This window comes from Larus michahellis, chromosome 4 (assembly GCF_964199755.1).
Source record: "Larus michahellis chromosome 4, bLarMic1.1, whole genome shotgun sequence".
NCBI lineage: Eukaryota > Metazoa > Chordata > Aves > Charadriiformes > Laridae > Larus > Larus michahellis.
This window is the reverse complement of record NC_133899.1, coordinates 76,585,768-76,609,619: the sequence shown is the minus strand read 5'-3', so window position 1 is coordinate 76,609,619 and position 23,852 is coordinate 76,585,768. Positions and strand designations below refer to the sequence as shown.

The 23,852-nt window shown below is 51.4% G+C and overlaps 2 protein-coding genes across 14 annotated transcripts in view; one reads left to right on the top strand and one right to left on the bottom strand.

Annotated features, from left to right (window-relative positions):
* TSPAN32 (tetraspanin 32) overlaps positions 1–7,578 on the bottom strand; it is a 32,925-nt gene extending 25,347 nt beyond the window's left edge. For 6 of the 13 annotated variants that reach the window (XR_012586814.1, XR_012586815.1, XM_074585706.1 and 3 more), the window contains exons 1-4: positions 7,424–7,514; positions 6,822–7,316; positions 5,325–5,371; positions 3,892–3,989 (exon numbers count right to left, since the gene is read on the bottom strand). Coding sequence is in view for 8 of the 13 variants with exons in the window: in XM_074585706.1 (XP_074441807.1) it covers positions 3,892–3,989; positions 5,325–5,371; positions 6,822–6,994 (318 nt within the window). In the remaining 5 variants the exon portion in view is untranslated. Of the gene's footprint in view, positions 1–3,246; positions 3,296–3,891; positions 3,990–5,324; positions 5,440–6,821; positions 7,317–7,423 lie in introns of all 13 variants that reach the window. The other 7 variants (XR_012586816.1, XR_012586818.1, XR_012586817.1 and 4 more) reach the window with 3 other exon arrangements.
* Positions 7,579–15,729: 8,151 nt separating this feature from the next.
* ASCL2 (achaete-scute family bHLH transcription factor 2) lies at positions 15,730–17,364 on the top strand. The gene is made up of 2 exons (XM_074582461.1): positions 15,730–16,517; positions 16,621–17,364. Exon 1 carries the CDS (start codon positions 15,982–15,984, stop codon positions 16,504–16,506), a length of 525 nt encoding a protein of 174 aa, XP_074438562.1. The 5' UTR covers positions 15,730–15,981; the 3' UTR covers positions 16,507–16,517; positions 16,621–17,364.
* Positions 17,365–23,852: the final 6,488 nt, after the last annotated feature.

The window sequence follows — 23,852 nt, the reverse complement described above, 5'->3', positions numbered from 1 at the left end:
CATCCACCAGGTTGCATCCCTCCCTCCCTGACCCAGTTCATTTAAAAGCGCATGACGTTTTTGGGTTTTTTTTGCCTTTCTGCATCGCAAAGGCGAGCCAGCGATCTCAATCCGGAGGGGGAATCTGTCCTCAGCTCCAAGTGAGCACACGGGCTCTGCCCGCTCCCCGGGGAGCTCCGGCGCAGGGATGCCTCGCTCAGGAGTGCTGCACCACGAGGGAGAGCGCGGGGGACAGATTCATTGCAAAAGCGAGATGCCAAAGTGTGCTGCAGTGTGATTAAGGTGCCTCTACGCACTTGCCTACAATGACACATCTGGGAACAGTAAAGCAAACAGCCTGCGCTGTGTGCTGGCCCTGCTAGCACATCACTCTCTCTGAAAAAATGGATTGTATCGGGCATTCACTGAGGCTTTTTTGCCACCGAAATTGTTTGGGACTGGTGCTTGGAACAGCTGCTCCACCCTGAACGCAAATTTTGCTCTAGATGAGCGTTTTTTAGTCTGGAAAGTTCCAGTATAAGAATTTCAGCTAGGATATTCTGGTTGGCATGTCACTCCCTGTTTTGATTTTTTTTTCCCCCCTCACCTCTCTCCATCCAACCAGATAACAGCTCACTGTGCCCTAAACCCCACCGGAGCCAGAGTCTTTCCTTTTGTACAAGCAGTACAAGCAAAACTGCAGTTTTCCTTCCTTCTCCTCCCCTTCAATAGCGATGTGGCCTTCAGGGGCCGTGGGAGCTGCCGGATGTTTACATTCAGGACTGACTGCATGATGGACCACGGATCACCAAAAGCAGCGTTTGCCAGAACCGGAGGACAGTCAATAAACCTGTCACTACTCTCTCTGTTTAAGAGGAGCTTTGGGGATAATAGTCTAGGATTTTAGAAGACAATTTTTTATCCTTAAATTCTCAGTTACTCTCTAGAAACCAGCTTCCTCGCAAGCATCAGTGGCGTCTGTCTGGTCTGGTGATGCTGCTAACACAGCTACAAGACAAGCTCCTGAGATACGTGTGCTTTAACCAGTTCGACCTGTTCTGGTTTCTAACCACTGTGTACCCTTTATCGCTATTAGGACAGCACCAGTAAGGCCTGCAAAGACTGAGACCCCTCCTCTGTATCCACACAAACCTCCAGACAGCCAGGCAGGGTGAGCATTTATAATCTAAATAGACAACAACAAGAAGTCAGTAGGGAAACTGAGGCACAAGAAGGACATGGGATCTACCTAATGGGTCAGTGACCAGGGCAATGCTCCTCGAATCCCATCTGCATCCTTGCTAGCATTTCCCCTGGGTAGCTGGTTTACCAAGCGGGACTGTGGTGGATTAGCCACATCGATGCAGACATCCCTCGAGCGTGGCTCAGTTTCCTATATAGCCACAGATGTCAGGCACCAATGCTCCGGTGTCTTCCCTCTTTGATTAATGAGTGAATTAAATGGTCTTCTAAACAAGACACACGCTTTGCAGGAGAGGAAAAGTCCTTTAAAATCGATAGCGGGGGAAGGTGAAAAATCCTCCCTATTAATAAGTAGGAAAAAAAGCTGCAAGTTGGGTGGCTGATCACTTCTGCCAGCTACAGCCCAACAGGTATCAGCAGGGCAGGAGGTGACACCGACAGCAAGTTTCGGAGCCCCACGGGGCTGAAGCCCACTCCTGTCTGCGATTACATCTCACCACAGCCATCGGGGCCGGCTCTCCCTGCCTCCTTTTCTCGCTTGCAGGTCGAAGATTAAATATGAGCCCTGGGAGGAGGTAGGAAACGGTGGGAAAACAAGCAGCGGGCTGAGCGTTGCTGTGAGATACTGACAGTTAGAACAGGGGGGGCAATTTATAGGAATAAGTGGAGCACCCCTATGTGATTTAAGGTGCTGATGAGCTGCTTGAACAAAGAGGAGCAGAGACTAAGGTTGCTGGTGACCAGCTCTTGGGTATTTCCCGGGGCCCCCCGTTAATTTATGAAGGGCTGGGGACGTGCCACCCCCAGCAGTGGTTACGGGGGCTGCTCCCTTACCCGCCGCGTTCCCCCAGCATCTCCCGCTGCCGAGAGCGGCGTCCCGGCGGGGAGCGGCTGCTCGGCGGGGCCGCGGCCCCCCCCAGCGGCGGCGGAGCTAAAGGATCCCTCCTCATCCGGAACGGCCCCTCTCCCGGGTGGGAGCTGCCCCCTCTCCCCTGGCAGCCTGCCCGGCACCTCCGCACGCCCTGCGGGCCCCTCACGCCGCCGGGGACGGTGGAAAGGGAGCTTAAAGGCCACCAAGGGGCATCCCGTTATCCCCTGCGGAGGGCAGAGAGGGATGGATTCCTCGTCGGCACAGCCGCGGGGAAAGCGGCTCGCAGCCTTCCTCCTCTTCCCACAGGGAAATGATACCGTGTCTTCCCTGCAATAGTATCATCAGAGATCCCAAATGAAGAGGGCCACATCCCCCAGAGGACCCAAACTGTGAACGCTAAAGCAAAGCGACCAGGATGCCCGAGAAGCCACAGGGAAAAGTAAATAGCTAGTTTGGGGTTTCTAACAGCCAGGGGTTTCTTCGGTGTCCAGGGCTTGGCTCTGTTACACCAAACTGGCCAGGCTGGGGGAGTCCACGGGGGGCTGGAGGAAAGGACCTGCTCACCCTCGCCCCCAGGGCAAGGGGAAAGGAGAGCAGCATCAGGTGGCCCTTGGAGGAGGGACAGCAATGCCGGAGTTTGCTGGCTATGTTTTCCTTCAATAGTCCCTTCAGGAAACAGTTATAATTTTAACAACCTCTTTTACCTACTGGTATATCCCAAACCATACTACACACAGAGTAAAGCAACTGAATAAACGTTACAGAAGTTGTTCAACTATATTTTTAGGCAGCCCTGACTATCTCCCCTAGCCTGTACATACCCATCTGTTGTTTTAGATGCAGCAGGCAGACACTGAAGTATACTTCAGCAAAAGAGAGGGAAATTATATATAGTCTGCTAGCAGCATTCATGGGAACGGCATCACTCAGGCCCCTTTGAGCATCTTGGACAGGGAGAGACAGACTGCATATTGAGAAGGTGAAAACATTAACTTCAGTAGCTGCTTTGCACTAAGTTTTAAAGGTGTTCCTTTCTCATTTCCACCATCAGTATAATTTTCCCCAATTACATAGGTTACATAAATCTTTTGAAAGCTAGTTTATGTATGACAGCAATGCAATTATTTTATATTAAGCTCCGTACAGACTAAGCCCTGTGTGCAGGCTGTGCTTTTAAATGAAGCTGAACTCACCGTCCAGTTTACTAATGCCGCCATGGTCGGGACCCAAACAGGCACTTAACTGTGGATGATGGAGAGGAGAAAGGTGGCATTTCAGCTCTTGTGATACCCCTCCACCTTCGCCTTGCAGCCTGCAACTGAGGTACAGCCCAAAGCCCCCGTGCCTGTTGCCATGCTTTGTATGCCTCCCACCACCACTGTGGTAGATATTTGCAGCGAGGAGGGAAGGAGGGGGGCTAACTTTGCTGTCACAAGTCAGAAGGACAACGTAGGACTCAAAATCGCACTGCTAAAGCTTCCCCACAGAAACCACGTGTTGACTTGGTGAGAAAAAAAAATACTCCGGGCATCCTCATCACTGCAATTGCTTTGGCAGATAAGCACCTCCCTTTGACCCTGCTCTGAAAGCTGCACACACAGGACCTTGGCAGAAGAAACAAGGTGCAGAAGGATGCAATCCTCAGCTGGAAGAGCTCTGCAAGGTCATGCCTTTTACAAAAATATCCCCTTGCAGCACAAGGTGGAGCAACAGGGCATCCTTCCCCGGGCATGCAGGCTCCCGGGCACAAGGCAAAACAGCCCCCAGCGCCACTTTTTAAGGGCATCAGCCCAAGGTTACAAAAAGCACCCCCCCAGCCAGTCCCTCCCAATACGCACCATGGCGGTGAGGAGCTGCGATTCCCGCACTGTGGCGGCAGAGCTCAGCAGGGCTGCGAGGATCAGGGTCATGCTGAGGCAGATCCCAAAGTAGAAAGCTGGAAGGAAGTCGGATACGAGAGCTGCGGTCAGACACCAAGACTTTAGGGCTAACAGAGGCCTGGTCTGACGCTTTTGCCCAGAGAGGGACCAAAAAGTGCATTTTGGGGAGCTGGTCCAAGAGGACCAGGTTGCAGAACTGAAATTGTTTTATAATTTATTCAATACCCCCCCATCTGCATATGCTTTGCTCCTGTGGCAGGGCTGTAAACCTCTGAGCGGTTCCCACAGCTGCAGCCGAGCGAAGCACCCTACAAGGGTGTCGGTACGCCCGACAGACCACAAGCTGTCAATTATTTCAGCGCTCTGATAAGGATCCCCCTGAAAGGAGGGGGTGCTGATGCCCAGCAGCCGTCCCACGGCCCCTATCGGGACTCCGTGCGCTGCTAATCTGGTGCAACACTCGCCCTCCGGTTTCCTCCTGGCTAAGGCAGGGTCACAGCCCATTCGCCAGGGCAGGGCGCGGGGACCACATCGCTGCGAAGGGCTTTGCAGCCCTCTCTCAGGGTTAATCCCGCGAAGAGTGAACGCCTGCAAGCAAAGCAAGTGGAAGCACTGCTGGAGAGGGGTGGCTGGGAAGGGACAGCCTGCATGGCTGCATTAAGTGACAACCTATATAACCCCTGGTGTGTTTTAGGAAAGGGGGAGGGCTGTACCTTAGCTTTGGACCAACGTAATCTTTACACCTGCCTTGCTAAGCTGAAATTGAGAACCAGGATCTAGAGAGGGTATGAGCATGTTTAAGCCCAGAGTAGCTCCGGAGAAGCAGCAGCTGCAAGTACAACAGAGACGAGCAGAGTATTTTAGTATCTGGGCTTTTCTCATCTCTTTGCTCTAGCCTTATACCTGAGACTCAGTTTATTCTCCCTTGTGTAGAGCAAAAAACCCACATTTTCTCCAAATACCAGTGTTTCCATGCATTTCTTCTCCCAGCCCCAATTTTCTATGCTCCGGTTCAACTCCTGTAACAGTCCCTCGCCCCACGCTCCCAGGGCCCTTCCAGCCCCACGGCACCTTTGGGTCCATCTGTGGCTGAGCTCCCCTTGAGCTTTCACTGCAGCACAGGGGAAGGATGGGGAGATGGTGAAGAGAGGAACAGGAGTGAATGCAGCAGCACCTGAGCACCCTCTGCTCCCTCAGCACCCTTCGGTGCCAGGCGTGGGGCTCTGATACAGACAAAAATTGTCTGTGGGACTGCGTTATCCCTAGTGCATCCTCCAAAAGCCACCCCCTGCCTCCTTCTGCGATGCCTCTGCATTTCCTTCAACTGCTCTGGGGGATTTTGCAGCTCCTGCGTTCGCCAAAGATCTCACTGGGATGCAACCGCAACCTACCTGTGTGGTGGATGACCCTGTAGGAGTTGCTCTCCAGGGAGATGTTGCTGAGGAGGGTGAAATGGAGCCCATAGTGAGTGACTGTGCTCAGCGTAGCAACGGACAACCCCAACAGCTGGAAAAGAAGGGTTTTAGGAAGGGATTGACAAAGCAGCAGCTCCTGCTGAGCCCACACAAAGCTTTGAGGTGTATCTGGATACTCCTGGGCCCCACACAGATGCAGACAGCTTGACCATCCAAAGGCCACTGCATATAGCCCAAAATGCACATAAAAGGACAAAGCCCAGACACTTAAACATACTAAAGCTCCTCTTCTCTCTTGGATAATGAGTGCATGTGACACCGCACGCAGCCCATGGTCTCTTGGCCAGCATCTATGGAGGAAATTCCCACCATGTGAAGAAAGCCCAGAGGATCAATGCTCTCGGAGCACCCCCGTGCAGTCCCACCCGGCTCTGCAGGGTACGGACATGCAGTTATAAGGGCTGCCAGCTTTGCTCTTTGCAATGCTAGTCCCATTGCCTGCTGTTGGCTATATTTCCTATTGTAGAGTGCAAAAAGCTGAGTCTTGTATTACTTTAAGTAATCTGTGCTGGTTTCCATCTCTGCAACGTGCCACCGGGCTGTCCGTGTTTCTGTCCCATCTCTGAGAGCACTGGTATGCCTAAGGCATAGGGTGACCACCAGCACGTTACCCTCTGTGTTGCCCAGAGCAAGTCCAGGTGATGGAGAGGGAACTTTTCTGGTGGCACCTGGCTCTAGAGCAGGGCTCTTTGCAGCACGACCAGTGGCAGAGCTGGGACAGAGGCAGCAGCACAGCGGGATAGTTAAAAACAGCTCCAACTCTAGTGTAATGAACCTGGAAAATACAAGATGTGAGGCCACTCCTAGGTCCCAAGATAAGGTTTCAGCATTTTGTGCCTTTACAACATGGAAGCACAAGGCAGCTATCCCTGTGTCAAACGTGACGGTCTGGCGTTGACATAATCCCCACTGTACGACATTTTCTTCCAGAGCAGACCAATAGGTCTTGCTGGAGACTTACAGTTTCAGAGACTAAATACACCCAAACCATAGCATTTTCTGCTTATAAATAACCTAATTTGCGGCACCCACTGATCCTTCATGCTGTGCATTACTGCGTATCTCGACCCACGCCCAGCAAAACACTAAGTGCAACACCGGTTAGCTCAGATTTCTGAGAAACACCAGTGTAAAATCCTCCCAACAGCAGTAATGTGATTCTTGCCATCCCCGGCGGCTGTGCCTTAACATCTCCACTAAACATCATTGGTACTAATCCTCCTTTAGTTTTCTCCAAATGATATATTCTGCTATTTGGAAGAGAGAACAACGTACAGCCACTACACATGGCCCAAAATAAGGCACCACCTTTAAATTACACTCTTTCCAAGCCACCAACCCTCTTTGACCTAAATACAGATTATTTTTCAGGCTTGCAAGTTTTGATGAAATGAAAAGGCAACAAGTACATACAACTTGACAACATCCAGCAGAAGCATTCCCCAGTTTCCACCATTTCCCACCAGCTCTAAAAGCAGAAGCCAAAAGGGTCCCCTTGAATTTGCTTCAAAAGCTGGTAAGAAAAGGATCCCTAGAACTGCCTTTGCTTCGCAGTGCAGGTCCACAGGTCTCACATGTACTTCCATCGAAGCCTCGCAGTTTCACATCCTCACTGATCCCACCTGCAGCTGACCACCCTCACAGCAACAAGTGCAGCAGGTCCATCCTCCCTCTTTTGCTGCAAGGAGACGGGAGCAAGTAGCTTTTTTGCTGAAAACCCCTCATTCTGTTGGCAGCGACCTTTCCTTTCTCCTTCGAGGTGGCCACCGGGTTGTGAAAGGGCTGCAGCGGCGTGACAGCCCTGAGAAACCAGAAGTGTATCAGCAGAGGGGGGGTGATGCTGGCGGCCAGCGATAACGACCCAGGGCGCAGCGATAACCCAGGCAGTTGGTTTTGCTTGCCCTCCGCCTGCGAAAAACAGAACGTGGGAAAACCCGACCCTCTCCGAGCGGGGATGGGAAAGGCAACGGTTCACCTCGGTTTCACAGAGATCCCCCCCAAACCTGCCTGCTCACCATGACGCAGAGGCTGGTCACCAGCAGCTGGCACTTGGTGGTCCTCATCCCGCACCTCAGTCCCATGGCTGCTTGTCCCCAGAGAGAGCTGGCAGTTGGTCCCTCCGGCTCTTGATAAAGCCTGGGTTTCCCCCAAAGGGAGGCATGGCCACAGCGGGGCCTCTCGGGAAGTGCAGTCCCCACCACGTGCTGATGCACCTCCTCCTGCCTAATTATTAAATCCTGTTTAGAGCAGCCGCCTTCTGCCCGGGCTCTCGGTGGGCTGCCGTCAGTTGTGACCCACAGCCAGCTGGGAAAGGAGGAAAGGCATACAGGAAAATAGCCTTTTGCGGAGTTTAGAGCAAAGTTCCTTAAAAAAATTTTTGAAACTGTTCAATCAAGAGTCAGTATCAAAATACCCTGCTTGTCGCTTTCACTGGGACGCAGTTTTGCTTAATGAACATTGTCATAACTATTTTTTTTTTAATCTGCGTAAATAGTATCTTGGGAAAAAGTTGAGGAAAATGTTATTTAGAAAAAAAAAAAAATCTGTTGTTTAAAGAAGACATCAAAGCCCCCCAAAAGATCTGCATAAGGGTCTTCCCTCCCCATTTAAAAACCACCACATCGCAATAACCTTTGGCTGAGACTCTATTAAAACTTGTATTTGCAGATGAGGGGAAAAAAAATCCCTTTGGTAGTATTTTATTCAGGAAAATTGCTATACATAAATATAAACCCCTGCTCAGGAGATTCTCACCGTCTACGGACTTTTTGACTCTGTCCTTTCCCCTCTCCTAGCACTGAAGACCCCATGGAACCACAGCTACAGAAGACTCAGGTAACTTCTGGTCTTCAAAACCAGCTGCCTGCTGGATGCATATTTCACACAAGTAAATCACAAAGAAGCCTCAAAAATGATCTGGCCAAAGGGAGACTGAATGACTGGGTGCCCTAATCATCCTCAGTTTCAGAGCTAGACTGGTGGAAAAGAGGTGAAACAGAATAATGGAAAATAGTCACACTCCCCCCAGGTGGCAAAGAAAGGGGGGGAAAGGTAAAACCATCCCATGTCAGTACCTGTAGCTAAAGGAAAATAACAAAGAAGGAGGAGGAGGGGCATGAAAAAAGGAAGGAAGATGCATTTTGTAGAGCAAAGAGAAGCAAGAGAAAGTGAGTTGCACAAAGCCATGTGCACAGGAAAAAGCAAGTCATGATTTTCTGACTACACCACTAGCTTTCTTGCAAGCTTTCTTGCAAAACGTCTTGGTTGCAATCCCCTGAGACACCAATGAGGGCTGCTACAGCCATTTCTGAAAACAGGTGTCCCCCATGGCTTGTGGGTCCCTGCCCTGGTTGGGCTCCCTGATGCCCAGTGGGGGACACTGATGTGCACGCAGAGACCTTCGTACTCCAGCCACCAGCTGGAAAGCACCTGAAAAAGACCAACAGATGGACAGCAGGGAAGGAGAGCAGTGGGGAAAGGACTACAGAGAGGGGCTCTGTAGTCCCCAACGGGCTGGGGAGGCAGATGATGCCCAGCCACGCATGTCCAGAAGCAGGAACCAGAAACCATCCACAGCAGCACAGACCCCTCGGGGGCAGGAGTACAGCTGCAAGGTGACCATGTCTGCGTGGTCCCCACCATGGGCCAGGTGAGGAAAGTGCCTTATAAAACAGTGTGGTGGAGTTAGGACTGCATCCAAACGCAGAGTTGCTAGCACCCGACATTGCTTCTGGCACTATGGGACAGACAGTTGTGTTGTCACCTGCGTTTTCAAGGGAAATAACCACCAAAGGGCCACGGGTATAAAGGCAGCAGGGTTAGTCCTCAGGTGGAGTTACAGGTTAAATCTGAAAGGGTTGCAACAAGGTATGAAACACAGCTCTGCATGTGAAAACAGCTAGAGAAGCTCGACCAAGAGCGATGGCGAGTTAGAAGGGAGGGCGCAGCCGTGGTGCACACCGTGAGCACACCTGGAGCCTGTTTCACAGCAAGGGACACAAGAAAAACCATGCAGCCCATCTTCATTTTCCCCTACACCCCAGTTTCCTTCCCCAACCCTAAACTCACGCTGCTGGAGACCTGTGCAAAGCCAGATCTCACACTAGAGGTCCCCACAGGCCAGCAGAAACCGTTCCCGAAGGCCTGGATGATTCAAGTGGGCTTTCTGAAGGGAATAGATGGGTAGTTCGCTTCCCAGTTCCCCAGAGGTCTCCTCTGTCCTTGCAGGAGCCTCGCACCTCACTGCAGGACCATCTGAGAGGTCACAAAACCATCATCTAAACCACTTGGTAGTGCTCCTACTCTCTCCACAAAAGATGCTCTACCTCCTTTTGTCTACAGCCATAAAAACAGGCATCTTCAGTGCCTCATCAGGCTCTCAAAACAGGTCTCTAACTTTAAACACCTGGGTTTAAACAGGTGTTTCCTCTGGTTTGGTTGCAAATGCCTATTCCTGGGTAGTTTGCCCATGTCCTCTGATGCTTCAGATGCTTCTCCCATCTCCAGCACTCGGTGCTCTGCCTTTGTGCCTGCTCCCTCGATTACCTGCTCCAGCGCTGCACTGGATTTGGCGTTGGAGGCATTTTCTGCTGTTTCTCTTTCCTCCGTCTTACGCTTTATCCCATATAGGTATGGCTTGAAAGATTTCTCTGGGGCAGAACTTATGTGAATTTCTAACATCAAAACGTAATAAAGAGCAAAAGAAGTTACTCCCTCCCCCCACAAAAGGAAGTCAATAGTAGGAGCATCAGGAGACCCAGGGCATTAAGAGGTTTGGCTTTGATTGAGGGAGGCACATTTGGCACATGCAAGGGCACTACTGAAGTGAGCGCAGGGGGAGCACAGGAGCTCATCTTAATGGTGGCCATCGAAAAGGGGTCTTTATGACACTTCACTTTCTCCAGGATTAAATGTCCTCTGTGAGTCGTGTCATTGGTGTGCGCCTGCCTTGGCAGCTCTCTGCCCGGGGAGCCCTGGTGAGAAGCCGGGAGTCCCCCCAGCCCCATCCCAGCGGGAGGAGAGGCAGGGGTGGGGGCACACCAGGGGGACATCCTCGCAGCCGGCATGCAGGCTGGACGGCAGAGTGGCTTTTCTGGCAAGACTCAGCCTCCTGCCTGCCCTGCTGGGTTTTATCAGTTGGTTCCCTTTGCGAGAGCCCAACTTATCGCTCCCAAACGCGGTGCAAAAACCACAGGTGACCACAGCTCCCGCCTGCGGCTTCCTCCCTTGTCTCTGGTTATCAGCCGGAGCACGGAAAGAGGGTAGGCAAGGCTGAAAACATCCTGGGGAGTCCAGGTACCCTCCTCCTCTAGCCTTGTGGCAGCTTGCAACCTTCTGTTCAGCTGTGAAAATACATACTGGCATCCCAAGCTGCAGGGGTGTCGGAAGGATGTGCCACCTCGTCCAGAAGGAAAGGACTGATTTAAAAAAGGGAACAAAGCCAGGTGGTATTTTTTGCAGAGCTAAAAAACAGCCAACCCTCTTCTGAGCTGGAGGGAAACACTGCCCACACCGTCAGAAGGACGTCCTAAAAGAGCTGGGGGATTTAGTACGTTAATGCTGCATGGGGTGAACTTGGGAGACTAAACTTAAATGGAGGAGAAGAGGCTGAATTCATGACGGTGCTTTCCCACCATCCACTTCTCTGGCTCTCGCTCCGTCAGTGTGGCCACCAACAATCCAACAGCAGCACCCCAGTGCTCCAGCTGGGCATCAGGTAAGAGAAATCTCCCCCTGGCTTTGGGGTGCTGCTACTTGTGCTCCTGCGAAAGGATGGGCTGGAGGCAGGGGAGAGGAGGTGGCCCCAGGAGGCAAAATTACACGCATCATCCAGGCAGGGCCATCCGTGCCAGACTCCTGCCGCCTCTTGGGAGCCGCCTCCTTTGCCAATCCCACACCACTGTTAGGGAAAATACCTCCCCTCCATGGTAGAAAATAGCTCCAAATGTGGCAGATTTACTGGTGTCACTGGCTCAGCCCATTCGGTCCCTCAGCTGCTGCCCGTAGCATGGCTATATTCACCCTAGAGCTCGCTCGTAAATAAAACATGCCCATATCAAACCACACCGAAGCCGTATGAATGACGGGAAGCCGGGGAGACCTCACAGCCCGCGTCTGCCTTCCCGGGCGCATCACAAGGACGCATTGTAAAGGCTGCTTAGCATTCATATAGCACATATGCACAATCAAAGCTAAAAATCAACTTTTAAACCCGGGGCTGCCTCTTTTCAAGAAGGGGAGGAGAAAAAGGGGGAGGCGCTGGGCTTTGCCAAGCTTCAGATGCACCAGGCAACTGCGCGGTGAATGGAAACAAGGCTGGCCAGAGGCTGCCTTGGAAGAAACAAAAAGGGAGAGAAATCATAAAATCTCCAAAGGACTTTTTTATTTATTATTATTTCCAAAGTGCGCCTCAGACATCCTCCAGTGATTCCCAGGCACTTTGAAATGAATTGTAGGTGTGCAAAAAAACTGTCAGAAGAGTTAGTAAAAAAAGTTCACCAAGTCCAAGAAAGAGTATATTCGAAAAGAGCGTCAGCTGAAGACAGGGAGTTCCCTTCAAAGAATAAACTCAAATAAACTTTGTTCCCCCCCAAAAGTGAAACAAATGTACTCATAGCTCTAAAGCACACACCCCTATCTATTCTTTTTTCTTTTCCGCGTGGTATCTAATTGCAAACTGTAACTGCCCCGGGGCCAGCTGTACTGGTGACAGACCTAAAGACACAACTCTAGCCCTGCTCCCAGCAAAACATGCACAAATTATGAGAAAAAATAAATTCCCAATCAATGTTTTTGCCACATTTGCTTACAAAATCCCATCAGGGTTCATTGCCATGGTACAATATAGAAATAACAACCCATGGAGAAATGTGGATGCCTTGACGTGAGGTTTTCGTATTGTAATTAGCCTAAGAATATTTTAATCGTTAAATAATTTACAAAGTTTTATATAATCTTTAATATATACATCAACGTTTCGTACGTGTATGTATTTATCAATCAAAGCCAAACGCTTGGAAAATTAGCCACATGCATACATTTTGCAGAGCGGGGATTCACCTGCTCGCCAGGGAGAACGGGGCTGCTTGACTGCCCCTCGCCATTTATTAATGGCATTTGCTCTCTCGAGCCTTGTCACCACGGGACCTCTATCGCTTTCCACTGAGGCCCAGAAAGTTTTGGCAAAAAAACCAACAACCCAAAGGTCACGTCAGCTGCCTGTAAGCTGTGTGGGTCACAGCGGGACTGACCCACCACCTCGTCTGCTGTGTTTCCACCAACCCACACGCCTACTCTGGTGGCAGCGTTTTGCCCCCACCTTTGGCAGACGCAAGAAATAACACGTAGCGTGAGGGCTTGGAGGCCCTTCATGGCAGAGGTACCCTCTCTCTGAGCAGATTTCTCCCACCTTGCACCAGGCTGGCCAAAGCCACGCAGAACTGCGAGGTGTCCACGCCAACCATGCCTCTATCACTTTTGCCGTACCTGTGCCAGGGGAGGAGAATTTCTTCTCACCACCCTCTGACATCGCTGGATGCTCTCTCACTCTCTCTCCCCAGATTACGATCAGGAAGTTGATTGTGAACACAGTGTTAATGATGCCTTGTTCTACTGGATCTTACATAGTCATTAACTTTATAAAGAGATTTCAAATAAGATTACATTTCTCAGAGTTCGAGATGTACCTACCTTCTTTCAGACTATCGGGAAACCAGCTGCGTCGCTAAGAAAGCGTTAGCAGTTGCTTTGTGCTGTCCTCAGGCCCAGATCCTACAGTCACATGGGGCTGGAAACACACATCACATCGCCATCAGCAGCCCTCAAGCCAATTTGGCCAACTCAAGTTTATCGCCGAGCTGAGCGTGGAGTCACTGGGGCTGGAGGCTGCCCGCTCTCCCTTGAGACGGGATTTACTGGTGTTTGAATGGTGCGTTATTAATGAAAAAAAAAATCCCTGTAGTCATTTTCGTACGACAAAAATCCAGTTATTACTCGTGAGCGTGGCTTTACGATACAGAAGGTTTTCTCCTGAACAGCTTCAAAGACAGCAGCTTCCTCTTTCCTGCAAGAAGGGCTCGCATCAGAAATTAAAGATGGGGTAATAAAAGAACATCGATTTTACTCTGCCACAGTAATGCCCTTTCTGCCCAAGCCACTACTGCCAGCGAGCACAAGGGAAGCCCCCGGTGCCAGCCAAGCTGAAGGCAAGCGCCAGTGTTACATGGCTTGAGTTAAACAAGCGATCCGGTGTCCACTCTCACACACGAGGACATTTATCTGCCCGAGCAGCTCCCCTGCGCTTCGCTGGAGCCCACCAGGCACAACACCCCCCACCCCGTGCTGAACGCCATGGGCTGCTCCTGGTGGGCCAGACCCTTCAGCGGAGCCACCTGGCTGCTCATGGTTTTTCCCCCAGGTCTACGGAACAGGCCAAGTACGTCTCGAAAGCCACCGAATTTGGATGCTAAGCCTGAGGTGTGCCTGAGCGGGATTTCCAGACACATGAAGCACTCGTGAGGTCCTCCCTGACACTTCCAGGAATTTCAGCCCCGCTGCAGCGGGGCTCGCTCCTTCAACCTGCAGCCATCATGACTGATCCCCAGGAGAAATATTCCTCTTCCAAGCTGGTGGAGCCTTGCTGCTCCCTAAATACCCCACGCGGGTAGAAAAAAGCCTCGTCCATGTCACATCTAGAAACCATGGATGGCTCTTTGTGTTACTAATTTTGGCTTAGATACACCTTAGGAGCAGCAGCAGAGCGGTTAGTTCAGGGTAGACAGGAGGATACAGATCCTTACTTTGATACCCGCATCTTGGCACAGAACCTCGCTGACACCTACCTGTGTGGTGGTGGCTCCATCACAGGCACACACATGTCCCTGCCACCAGGTTGCTGCTAGAGACCCCAGCTTTGAGCATCTTCCTGGGAAGGGGTTACGTCCCCTGCCAAAAAATGAGGTCCCATAACTGAACTACCCCATACCTCCCTGCCCGCACACCTCTGGGTGGAGGGAGACCCCAAAGAAGGGAATTAGCCCTTTTCTTACCCCAATTAACAGCTGCTGCAAACCCTCAGGTGGATGAGCACCCTCCATCTCCTGCAGGTGGTCACACCGAGGGGCTGCATGAGCACCAGCTCGGCGGCTGGGACAGGGGACGAGGCAGAAAGGGCCTGAGCTGACCCCAACAAAGCCAGTGGAGGGGTCTGTTGGAGATGTTTTAGCATCACATTGGTTTTTGTTGTTGTTTTTTTTCTAAAGCACATCTTGCAAGCCATGCTGAACCCAAGAGCGGATCCCAGCCCTCTATCCCCCTTGCTTATTTAGGAAAACACTCTGTAAGTCATTTCCCACCACAAGCTCCGGGGACGCCAGGAAGCAGCTCCTTTGTCCTCCCCATGAAATTCAGCCACCCGAAAGCACCTTACCCTGCTGCTCTTCCCTGGAGCTGGAAGTGGCCGGCCAGGCAGGACTGCTTGCCACGGCAAAGGGAAGCCCAAGCGCAATCCCCGAGCCACAAAAATTTTGCATTTTCCCTCTCCTCTCCGCGCCTTTATCCTTGAAACTCTCATTTAAGCCTATAAAGAAGAGAGAACGGCCTTTATAAGATGGCTCACGCAACTGCTGTAAGTTTATATTTTACTTTATTATTATTTTTTTTTGGTACGTGTAACAAAGCAGAGTCCCGCTCTTTCCCTTCGCTTTGCCAAACAGACGCCAACCGGCGGCCAGGCGCCCGCACCGCTCCGACCCCGGTGTTCGGTGGCGGGGCTGCTGCCACGCACCGCCCCACGGGGACAGCCGCGACCCCGGTGTTCGGTGGCGGGGCTGCTGCCACGCACCGCCCCGCCCCTCGGGGACACCCCCACGGCGGGGTGGGGGTGGGTGGGGGTCGGGGGGCAGCCGCGCTCCCGGGGCCGCCACCTTCCCCCACGAGGTGCCCTGTTTTGGCGGGGGTGGGGGGGGGAAACAGCACATTTTCAGGGAGAGGAGCCGACGCTGACACCCCCCGCTGCTTTTGCCGGTGTGTGTGTGGGGGGGGAAACGGAGGGGGGAAGGCGGGGCGAGAGGGGAGCCCCTCCCCCGCATGAGCATGAAAATTAAATTAAAATAAAATATTAAAAATATGAAAAGCGGAAGCGGTGATTAAGGGAAAAAAGTCGCAAAATGAGGGAAGGGAGCGCGACCCCCTTCCCACGGACAGGGGGAGACGGGTGTTACCGGGGGCTGGCGGCGCCACGCGCCGGCCGCGCGCGGGAGGGCGGGGGCGCGCGCGGGGGGGGGGTGCGGCGGCGGCGGGCGCGCGTGGCGCGGCGTGCGCGGCGCGTGCGGCCGGCGGGGGCTCGCGCGCGGCGCGTTGATAAGGGGCCGCCCGGCGGCGGCGGCGGCCGCAGAGGCGCGGAGCGGCGGCGGGAGAGGACGGGGGTGGGAGCCAACACCCCCCCGCGCCGCCCACCCCCTTCCTCCTGTCTTCCCCTTTAATTTACTTTTTAAAAGAATATTTTTAATTTTTTTAAAAACTTTTTTTTTTTTTTTTTGGTGCGTTTTCCGCCCGCCGCCGTGGCCGCCCGGCGATGAACGGCGGGGCCCTGCCGCCGCCGCTGCCCCCCGCCGCCCCCCGCGGCCGCCGGCGGCCCGCCTCCCCCGAGCTGCTGCGCTGCAAACGCCGCCTGGCCTTCGCCGCCCTGCCGGGCACCGGGGCGGCAGCGGCGGCCGCCGTGGCCCGGCGTAACGAGCGGGAGCGCAACCGAGTCCGGCTGGTCAACATGGGCTTCGCCGCCCTCCGCCAGCACGTCCCCCACGGCGCCGCCAGCAAGAAGATGAGCAAAGTGGAGACCCTCCGCTCCGCCGTCGAGTACATCCGCGCCTTGCAGCGGCTCCTCGACGAGCACGACGCCGCCGCCGCCTTCCCCGACGGCCGCGGGCGGGCGGCCGTCGGGGATGGTGGCGGCGGCGGCGGCTACTCCTCCGCTTCGCCCTCCTTCGCCTCCTCCGTGCCCGGCTCGCCGTGCTCCTCTGAGGAGAGCGGCTACGACGCGGCGCTCAGCCCCGAGGAGCGGGAGCTGCTGGACTTCACCAGCTGGCTCGGGAGCTACTGAGCCGGTGTGAGGTGAGCCGGAGGGCAGGGGAGGGGGGTGCCTCTTACCCCCAACCCCGTCCCCCGGGGGAGCGGGGCAGGTACCCATCGCGGCTCTCTGCACATCTCTCCGCAGCCGCGCTCAGCCTGCAGTACCTCAGCGCCCTCGCTCTCCGCAGCAGCCAGCATCCCTGCCCCCCCCCGAGAAAAAATGCTCACACGCCCTCCCCCCCAACTCAACCCCGGCGGGACCCTGCTGTCTGCGTTCCTCGCCGGGTTCACCCCTCGTCTCCGGGCTGTGGAAAGTGCAATGGTGTAAAAGACTGGCCGGGGCTCCGCCACCCGCTCCCGGGGCAGCGTCTCCCGCCGGGAGAATCCGACGGAGAGGATGCCCCAGCGACCCCGCTTCCCCCCCACGGCTGCTTCCCGGTGTTGCTTTGGAGGGGCGGGGGGAAAAAAAACAAAAGAAACTGAAAACACTTGATGCTTCCTTGCTTCTGGAGGGGGAGGGAATTTTTTTATCATGTCAGATTCTATTTTATATGTAACTTGAACTGCCTATGGGAACACTGGTGTATGAAGACTTATTTTTGTACAAGAAACCTTAGAGAAAAGGGGTGAGGGGATAGTTCTATTTTTAGCAAGCCCTATTCCCTTGTTCTTGAACACTGCCAGCTAGAATGTTTTGGGAACATACATGGTTTATATAAAAAGTTGAGTTTTTTCCTCTCCAAACACTTTAGTAAAAGACTGTAAAGTTATGTTGTGTCTTAACGTGGTGTCTGAGTTTGCCTGGTGTGAAGGTATACTTCTCTGAAAACTGAAGTTTGTTTTTTTTTTTAAAAAAAAATATGTATTGAAGGCATTTTTGTATGCACTTGCTAGGATTTCTTAAATTGTACATATGCAGTTTTTAAAAGAGTATCATATTTTATGTAAATTGACTTTATAAATAAAAATCTATTTATAAATGGCTTCAGGGCTGCAAGATGCATGTATTTGCTAGAAATATGCCCAAGGTAACTTCTGCCTGAGGGGGTGGGAGAGGGGTGTAATGAGCGGTACTGCAGAGAGGCAGTTCCCCTGGGCCCGGTTTCACGTGCAGAAGGGAATAAGGAGCAGCACAGCATAACCTCTGGGCTTGCTTTTTTTTCCTCCTGTTCAAGTCTTCTGACCTCAGCACTTGGTGCAAGTACTGCAGAAATGATGTATGGGGAGATGCACGTTTATAGGAGACGGGACAGGTTTGGTGCTGTTAATTCCTTTCTGGGGCATGCAGAAGGTGCTGCAGGCTGTGCTGCCCTTGCCTACAATGAAGGGAAGGCAAGGGAGTATCTAAAGTTTTTTTGTGCCCTGGCAGGTACTCTCAGGAATTAGGATGGGATGCCTTTATTCAGGGGAGCAGCATCTCTGAGAACAGTGTTGTCATTCAACAACCACACATAACCAACAGTGTCCTGCTCTAACTTCAGCTGCATGTACATATAGCTTTATCTAAAGGCAATACTAGTTTCTAAGGAGCAGTCTGTGCTTGCTTAACAGAGACTCCTAAGCTCTGCCCATTACTTTTGGGCTCATACTGAAGACCTGCTTCAGCACAGGTGAGCCAGAGGTAAGACAGATTGCTGTGAAACAAAACACAGTGATGATGGCATGAAGAACTACAGCAGAGGCTGTTACTTTCCTTAAATAGCTGTAGTGAATATTATTAGTCAAATGGAGCAAAATGGGCTGGCCTATAGAATATGCTGAGTGAACACAAAGCAGAAAGGGTTATTAAAATTGACCTACTTTGCAGGGACTGTGTGTATAATGTCTGCTGTGTTAGTACTGGGAAGGTAGATGTTTTCAGGAGTATGATCACTCAGCATCCCCAAATTCAGTCATTGCAGTAGGTGCTCCGTAATCCAGATCTGTAAGAGTATTCCACATACATGATTCCATTTGGCAAAAAATAAAATAAAATGGGAAAACGCAGGCTCTAACAGCAAGTAGCATTTAGGAGCCTGCAAGCAAAAGCAATAGTTACTGCGCTTCAAGTTCATTCTCAAATCAAAGTTGCTCTAATAAGCAGAGCCATTTCAAAGGCCCTGGGAATTGAAGCACCTAATAAATTACTTGCAAAGGTTTTGTCCTGTGTGGCTCCTCCACCAGCCCCACTGGGTGGGAGCAAGGGCTGCGAGCTGACCTGGGTGTTGAATGACCTGCTACACTTGGCAACAGCAGGTAGGGCTGGTGGGTTTCGGGGGGGTGACATGGTACCTTTCCACAGTGGGGGTTTAGGGGCTTCGTCCTCACAGATGACCTGCAAAAATTCAGTCAGATTTCCACATACTTACTCTCAGCCTAAAACAACAGCATGCCATCTTCTCCAAGCAATTTAGAAATCAGAACTGCTGCGTTTATCCGGACAAGTGTCCCATGGTGGCAGAATGCATTTGTTTAGAGAGTTTTACTACTGCTTGGCAGGATGTTTGTTTTCCTTCCTTAGGAACACTGATCATTTTCCTATTTCCAAGAACAATATTTATCTCTCAGTCAAGTAACTCAGCATCATTACTAGGTTCATCACATCACATCAAGATTCTGTTGCAGCAACGTTAAAGCAGCATCAACTGTAACGGAATTGGCAAGAAAATATCTGTGAACAGTTTTCACTTAAGCAATATTAATATGAGGCAGGAAAAAAGAAGAAAAAAAAAAAAAGAGAGCTTAGTCAGCATCACAAGTTACCTTAAAGCTGTCAGCCAGTGTTTCAGTAGAAGCTAAGTAGGGCAAAATCAGGAATGTACAATTTACTTTAGGAGTTAAAAAAAAAAAAAAGGAGTATTCCAAACACTTGAGGGGAAAGAGGGTGCAGGGAGAAAGATGTATACCGGTTGTTTTGTTTTGTTTTTTTTTTTAGAAACACAAGATGAACAGAGGGTCTTCTATCCCCAACCATGGTGACCACAAGTCACTGGTGGATTCTCAGATCAGGCTGCTCAAGAAGCTACACCAGAGAGAAGGGTATTGAATCATCCTGCCCTTTTGAGAAAGCGTTAGGGAGGATGCAAGGTAGGTTCTCTGTCAGTTGCAGAGACAGCAGGTACCTTCAGCCAGCTCAGCTCACTCCTGTTCTCTTCAGTAGCCATCTGAACACTTGTAGGACCAAGTTGAGAAGATTCCTGCCTAAAAGCTCACACCTAGACCTCTCCGCTCCATTTGTGCAAAATAGTGTCAGAGCAAAGATTTGGAGATGAAAGCCCTCTGACCATGGGAGTCACCCATAAGCAGCAAGAGTAACACCAGATCTACCTTCTCAGCCAGATGCTTCCCCTGCTTGGAGGGGCCACCTTCACCTGATGGTGGGACCTTCAGTGTCTGGGTTAGTTGCCATCAACCAAGGGCTGCCGTGGGGGCTTCCAGGAAGCCTGGGTGGCTGCCTAAACTGCTACCTGAAACACTTGTGACAGGGATGGGGAATGCTTCTGATGAGCACCTCATTTCCCTTTAGATGTACAACTAGAAATTCAGTGCCTAAAATGAAAACTCCAGCTCCCCAGGAAGACACAAACCCAACCCCAAGGTATGGGACTGTGGGAGAGTCAGATTCAGGCAGAAGAAATACGCTGAGGAATTCTGAGAATTAAAAGAGAAAAAAAAAAGCAAAAAAAAATGCAGCAGCAAGCCGAGGGCGCCAGGAGGCACAGGCTTGTCAGTGTGCAGCTACGGAGCAGACTTCTCTAAACCTCTCGTATCTAAATCCACCAACGGGTTCCCATGTTCCTGTGCAGCACTTCACAGGTCACAGACATGTCTAATGAAGCAGAAACAAGTTGCAGGATGGTGTCAGGATTAGCTGCCCCCTTCCCCGGGCTGAAAGAACCCTTCAATTTTCAACCACGGGCCCTCCCTTTGGCATTTTGAGTTGCTCAGGCTGAAGCTTTTCTTGTTACCCAAAGCAGATAACAGCCCAGCCCACGGTAAAAAATAGTTCCTTGCAATGAACCATGCATTGTTGCACTCTAGGCTTTAAATGATGCTGTCACCCCTCATGGGCAGCCTCAGGTTCAGCTCCATGGTTACTCTCCTTCCAACTTTCTTCACATGTTGTTAAGAAAATAACTTCGTAGGAAGGGGCTATGCAGCCTGCTTGAAGGCGTGCACACCACGAGAAGCATGAGGAAGCAGGCACGAGGGTGTCCTGCAGCATCTCTATGACAGGGTGGCATTGCTGGTCCTTCTTGCAGGGCAGCTGGCTGCAGCAGAGCCTCGGCACTGGGGGGGTCTCTGGGAGAGCACTGCCTTGGAGCACATTAAGAGATAAGAATCCAAGGGAAGAGGGCTTTCTCCTGTTCCTACCACCACATGATATCACCGGCAAATACCAGCTTTACCACACGTCTTCCTGCAAAGAATGGCCAACGGTTGGTTTCCAATGTATAACAACTCACTTTTGCATTAACACCTTGTAAAGATCTTGTTACAGACCAAGCAGAGCAGGCAGCGAGGCGAGCTCCTGCGTATCAGCTTGCTTCTGCCTCCCCTCCCGTCTGCGGGGAGCAGCCGCCAGGAAAATACTTGTCTTGCCAGCCTTTGGTCTGCGTACCAAGGCTTCTCGCCTGCCACGGTTTGCGGGCAGACGGCTGTGTGCTAAGACTAGTCCCGAGGTCATTTCACTCTTTTCATGCAGGTCACAGAATCGCCGGCTAACAGTAACAATTTTCAGTCATTTCTTATCTGGATTGGATGTGGGCCAGGAGCCTGGGAGTGTGCGTAGTTAAAGAGAGAAAGGCAGCCCCTTGCACAGTCAACAGCAGGCAGAGCCAGCCTGGCTTTGCCCAGTTTGGGCATCAGCCAACAAGGGTTCGGTTTTCTTCCCAGAAACTACCCTCAAAGCAGCATTAGCCAGAGGTATACCCGGGAGTAATGGCACTAACGATATTAAAGCAGCACCAGCTGTAATCACAAGTTAGTGTTGCACCCTTAAGAGGCTATCAGGCAGTGTAACAAATGACTTAGAGCCTTGGGGACACCATGAAGCCCCAGCTCCTTTTGAGCTCAGTGCATGCCCTGGCATGCAGGAACATAGGAACTCTGCCAAGTACTTTCAGAGCATCCCTTGGGACCTCACCATGGGTGCTCTCAAGCCAGTCCCTGAGGCTTGCTCTTTGGAGAAGCGAGTGGGTGCTCCTGTAGCTCAGTGAGGACATGGAGAGGTTTTACACCTAGCAGTGCTCAGTCTTTTTATTGTATCGAAGTATTTTCTTCCATACATTATTTTCCCATAATAAAGATCTACCGAGGAAGAGGCTAAAGCTAATACAAGGGGAGAAGTGGCATAGCTAAGGCACTTCCCAGTAAGAGGGGCTGCTTTGCACCTCTGCTGTCACCATCATCAAGAGGATCAGACTGAAGGGGAACAGCAGCATCCTTAACTTAGGGAAAGTGCAGCAAAAACATCAAAGACTGGGATTTCCACTGTGTTTTAAATGAAGATTCTTCACTGTTCTTGAGACACTACAATCAGAGATCATTGTTCAGATCAGGATGAATAAATCCTCATTTTCTGCAGAGTGCTGCCTGCCCCCTCACTCCTGTTGCCACCTCTCTTTTGCCACAGGGCACAATAAGGTGGCAGAAGAATAAGGGAAGTGATCCACACCAAGTCCTAGCACGGCTGCGCTACACAGAGGTGAGGCAGGAGAGAGATCCTCACAGAACCCCCAGCCGGCTGGCAGGCTCCAACACCAGCATCTACCCGTGACGAGCAGGAGAAACCCAAGACAAGACAGACATTTAATATCTGCCCAAGTTATCAGTGTTGTTTTCAATAGAGGGGAAATAAACAGTCATGGAGAGGAACGTGGAAATGAAAAGGAGAAATAAGTGCAAGAAAGTGGTCAGCAGTGGAAGGCATAGTGCATTAAATCAGAGCAAGAAGCACAGAGAAATGACTTCAAGTATTAGACTGTGCCCCCACCCCCCCCAACTCTATAAATGCTTCCCTTTGTAGGTAGATGTTAGTAAGATCAGAGGTATAGACAGCAGAAAAGGAGAAACTTCTGGCAAGATGATTGTTTGACCGCAGGGACCAGGGCAGCGCTTCAAGCTTTGACCTACGAGCATCCACCTTGCTGCTGGAGAAGCTTCAGTTCTCTCCTCTCTTGATCTCCTTTCATCTCCTGGCCTCAGCCCCACCACTTAAAGCCTGCAGTACAATAGTTACCCCGTCACCAGACGCAGTAAATTGTGCTTGCTTTTTAAGTTGTTTGTTTTTTTTTTTTTAAAGGGGAAGAAAAACCAACAGAGAGAGGCATGATAGCCCCAAGGGGAATTTTCTGTTAAAGTCACTGCCAAAAGAATGACCAATTTGTAAGTGAAATGTTGACACTTTTATAACACAGCAAATATCTTTCCCTTGAGTGAAGCAGTTCAAGATTTTTTTTTTCTTAAAAAAAATAACGAATTTTCTCAGGATATGAAATACTAGGAGGAAGTGTTGCAATACTGTAGCACATTTTCCCTTTCTCTGTGTTTCCCACTTTCACACACACAATTCCCTCAAGACTGCACAAAGAAGCCGCACTCCCTTTAGCAGAGCCATACACAGAAAGAGCAGGTGAAACCCACTGGGTAAATAAAAATCTAGTTTAGAAGCATTAGTAAATACCATCATCATCTTACCAGCACAGTACCTGCAAAGCCCTCCTCACAGGCTGCTGGCTCCCACATCCCTGGCACCAGCCTGCCTCCAGCACGGGCTTGCTTATATCGAAGGAAAACCAACCGGTGTCAGTGGAAGCAGCTGCTCCCCTCAGTGAAGCACCTGCGTGTGATTCCCTGCCGAGGGGGCTCTGTGCCGGCCAGCGGGCCCCCATCACTGCTTCTCCTTGCCCTGGACACACCTGGCACCAGAGAAAACTGGGCAACGGAGAGGGTGAAATGTGCTTTAAGCAGCTTGGAATTTGCAGAGTGCATTGTATTTTGGGACTGATTTGAATGGAGGCCAGGATGGGGACTGGGTCTCGGTGCGCCCCAGCATGGCTCTGCACCGTCTCCTTGCCTGATTCCCCCAAATCCCATCTCCAGCAGCCTGGATGACTGTCCCACAGGCTGCATCCCCGCCTGCTGCACGGACCTGGGACACTACTGAGATAGTTTATACCCTTTGGTCTTTGGTCTTGCTAGAGGACAGCCAGTAAAGAGGGGTGAGAGCAGAGAGGCTTTTGAAGTGGGGAGACCACAAAGCTCATTTAGGATGCATACACCACCAAAAAAACCCCAACCACCAGACGGTAATAACTTCAAACCAGTGCTGACTGGAGTTGAAAACAGCGATGTACTGGCAGAAAAACTAGTGCCTAAGCCAAGTTCAGACGTGGA

Coding starts and splice junctions, on each gene's coding strand:
- ASCL2 (XM_074582461.1), top strand. CDS start 15,982: ATGAACGGCGGGGCCCTGCCGCCGCCGCTGCCCCCCGCCGCCCCCCGC.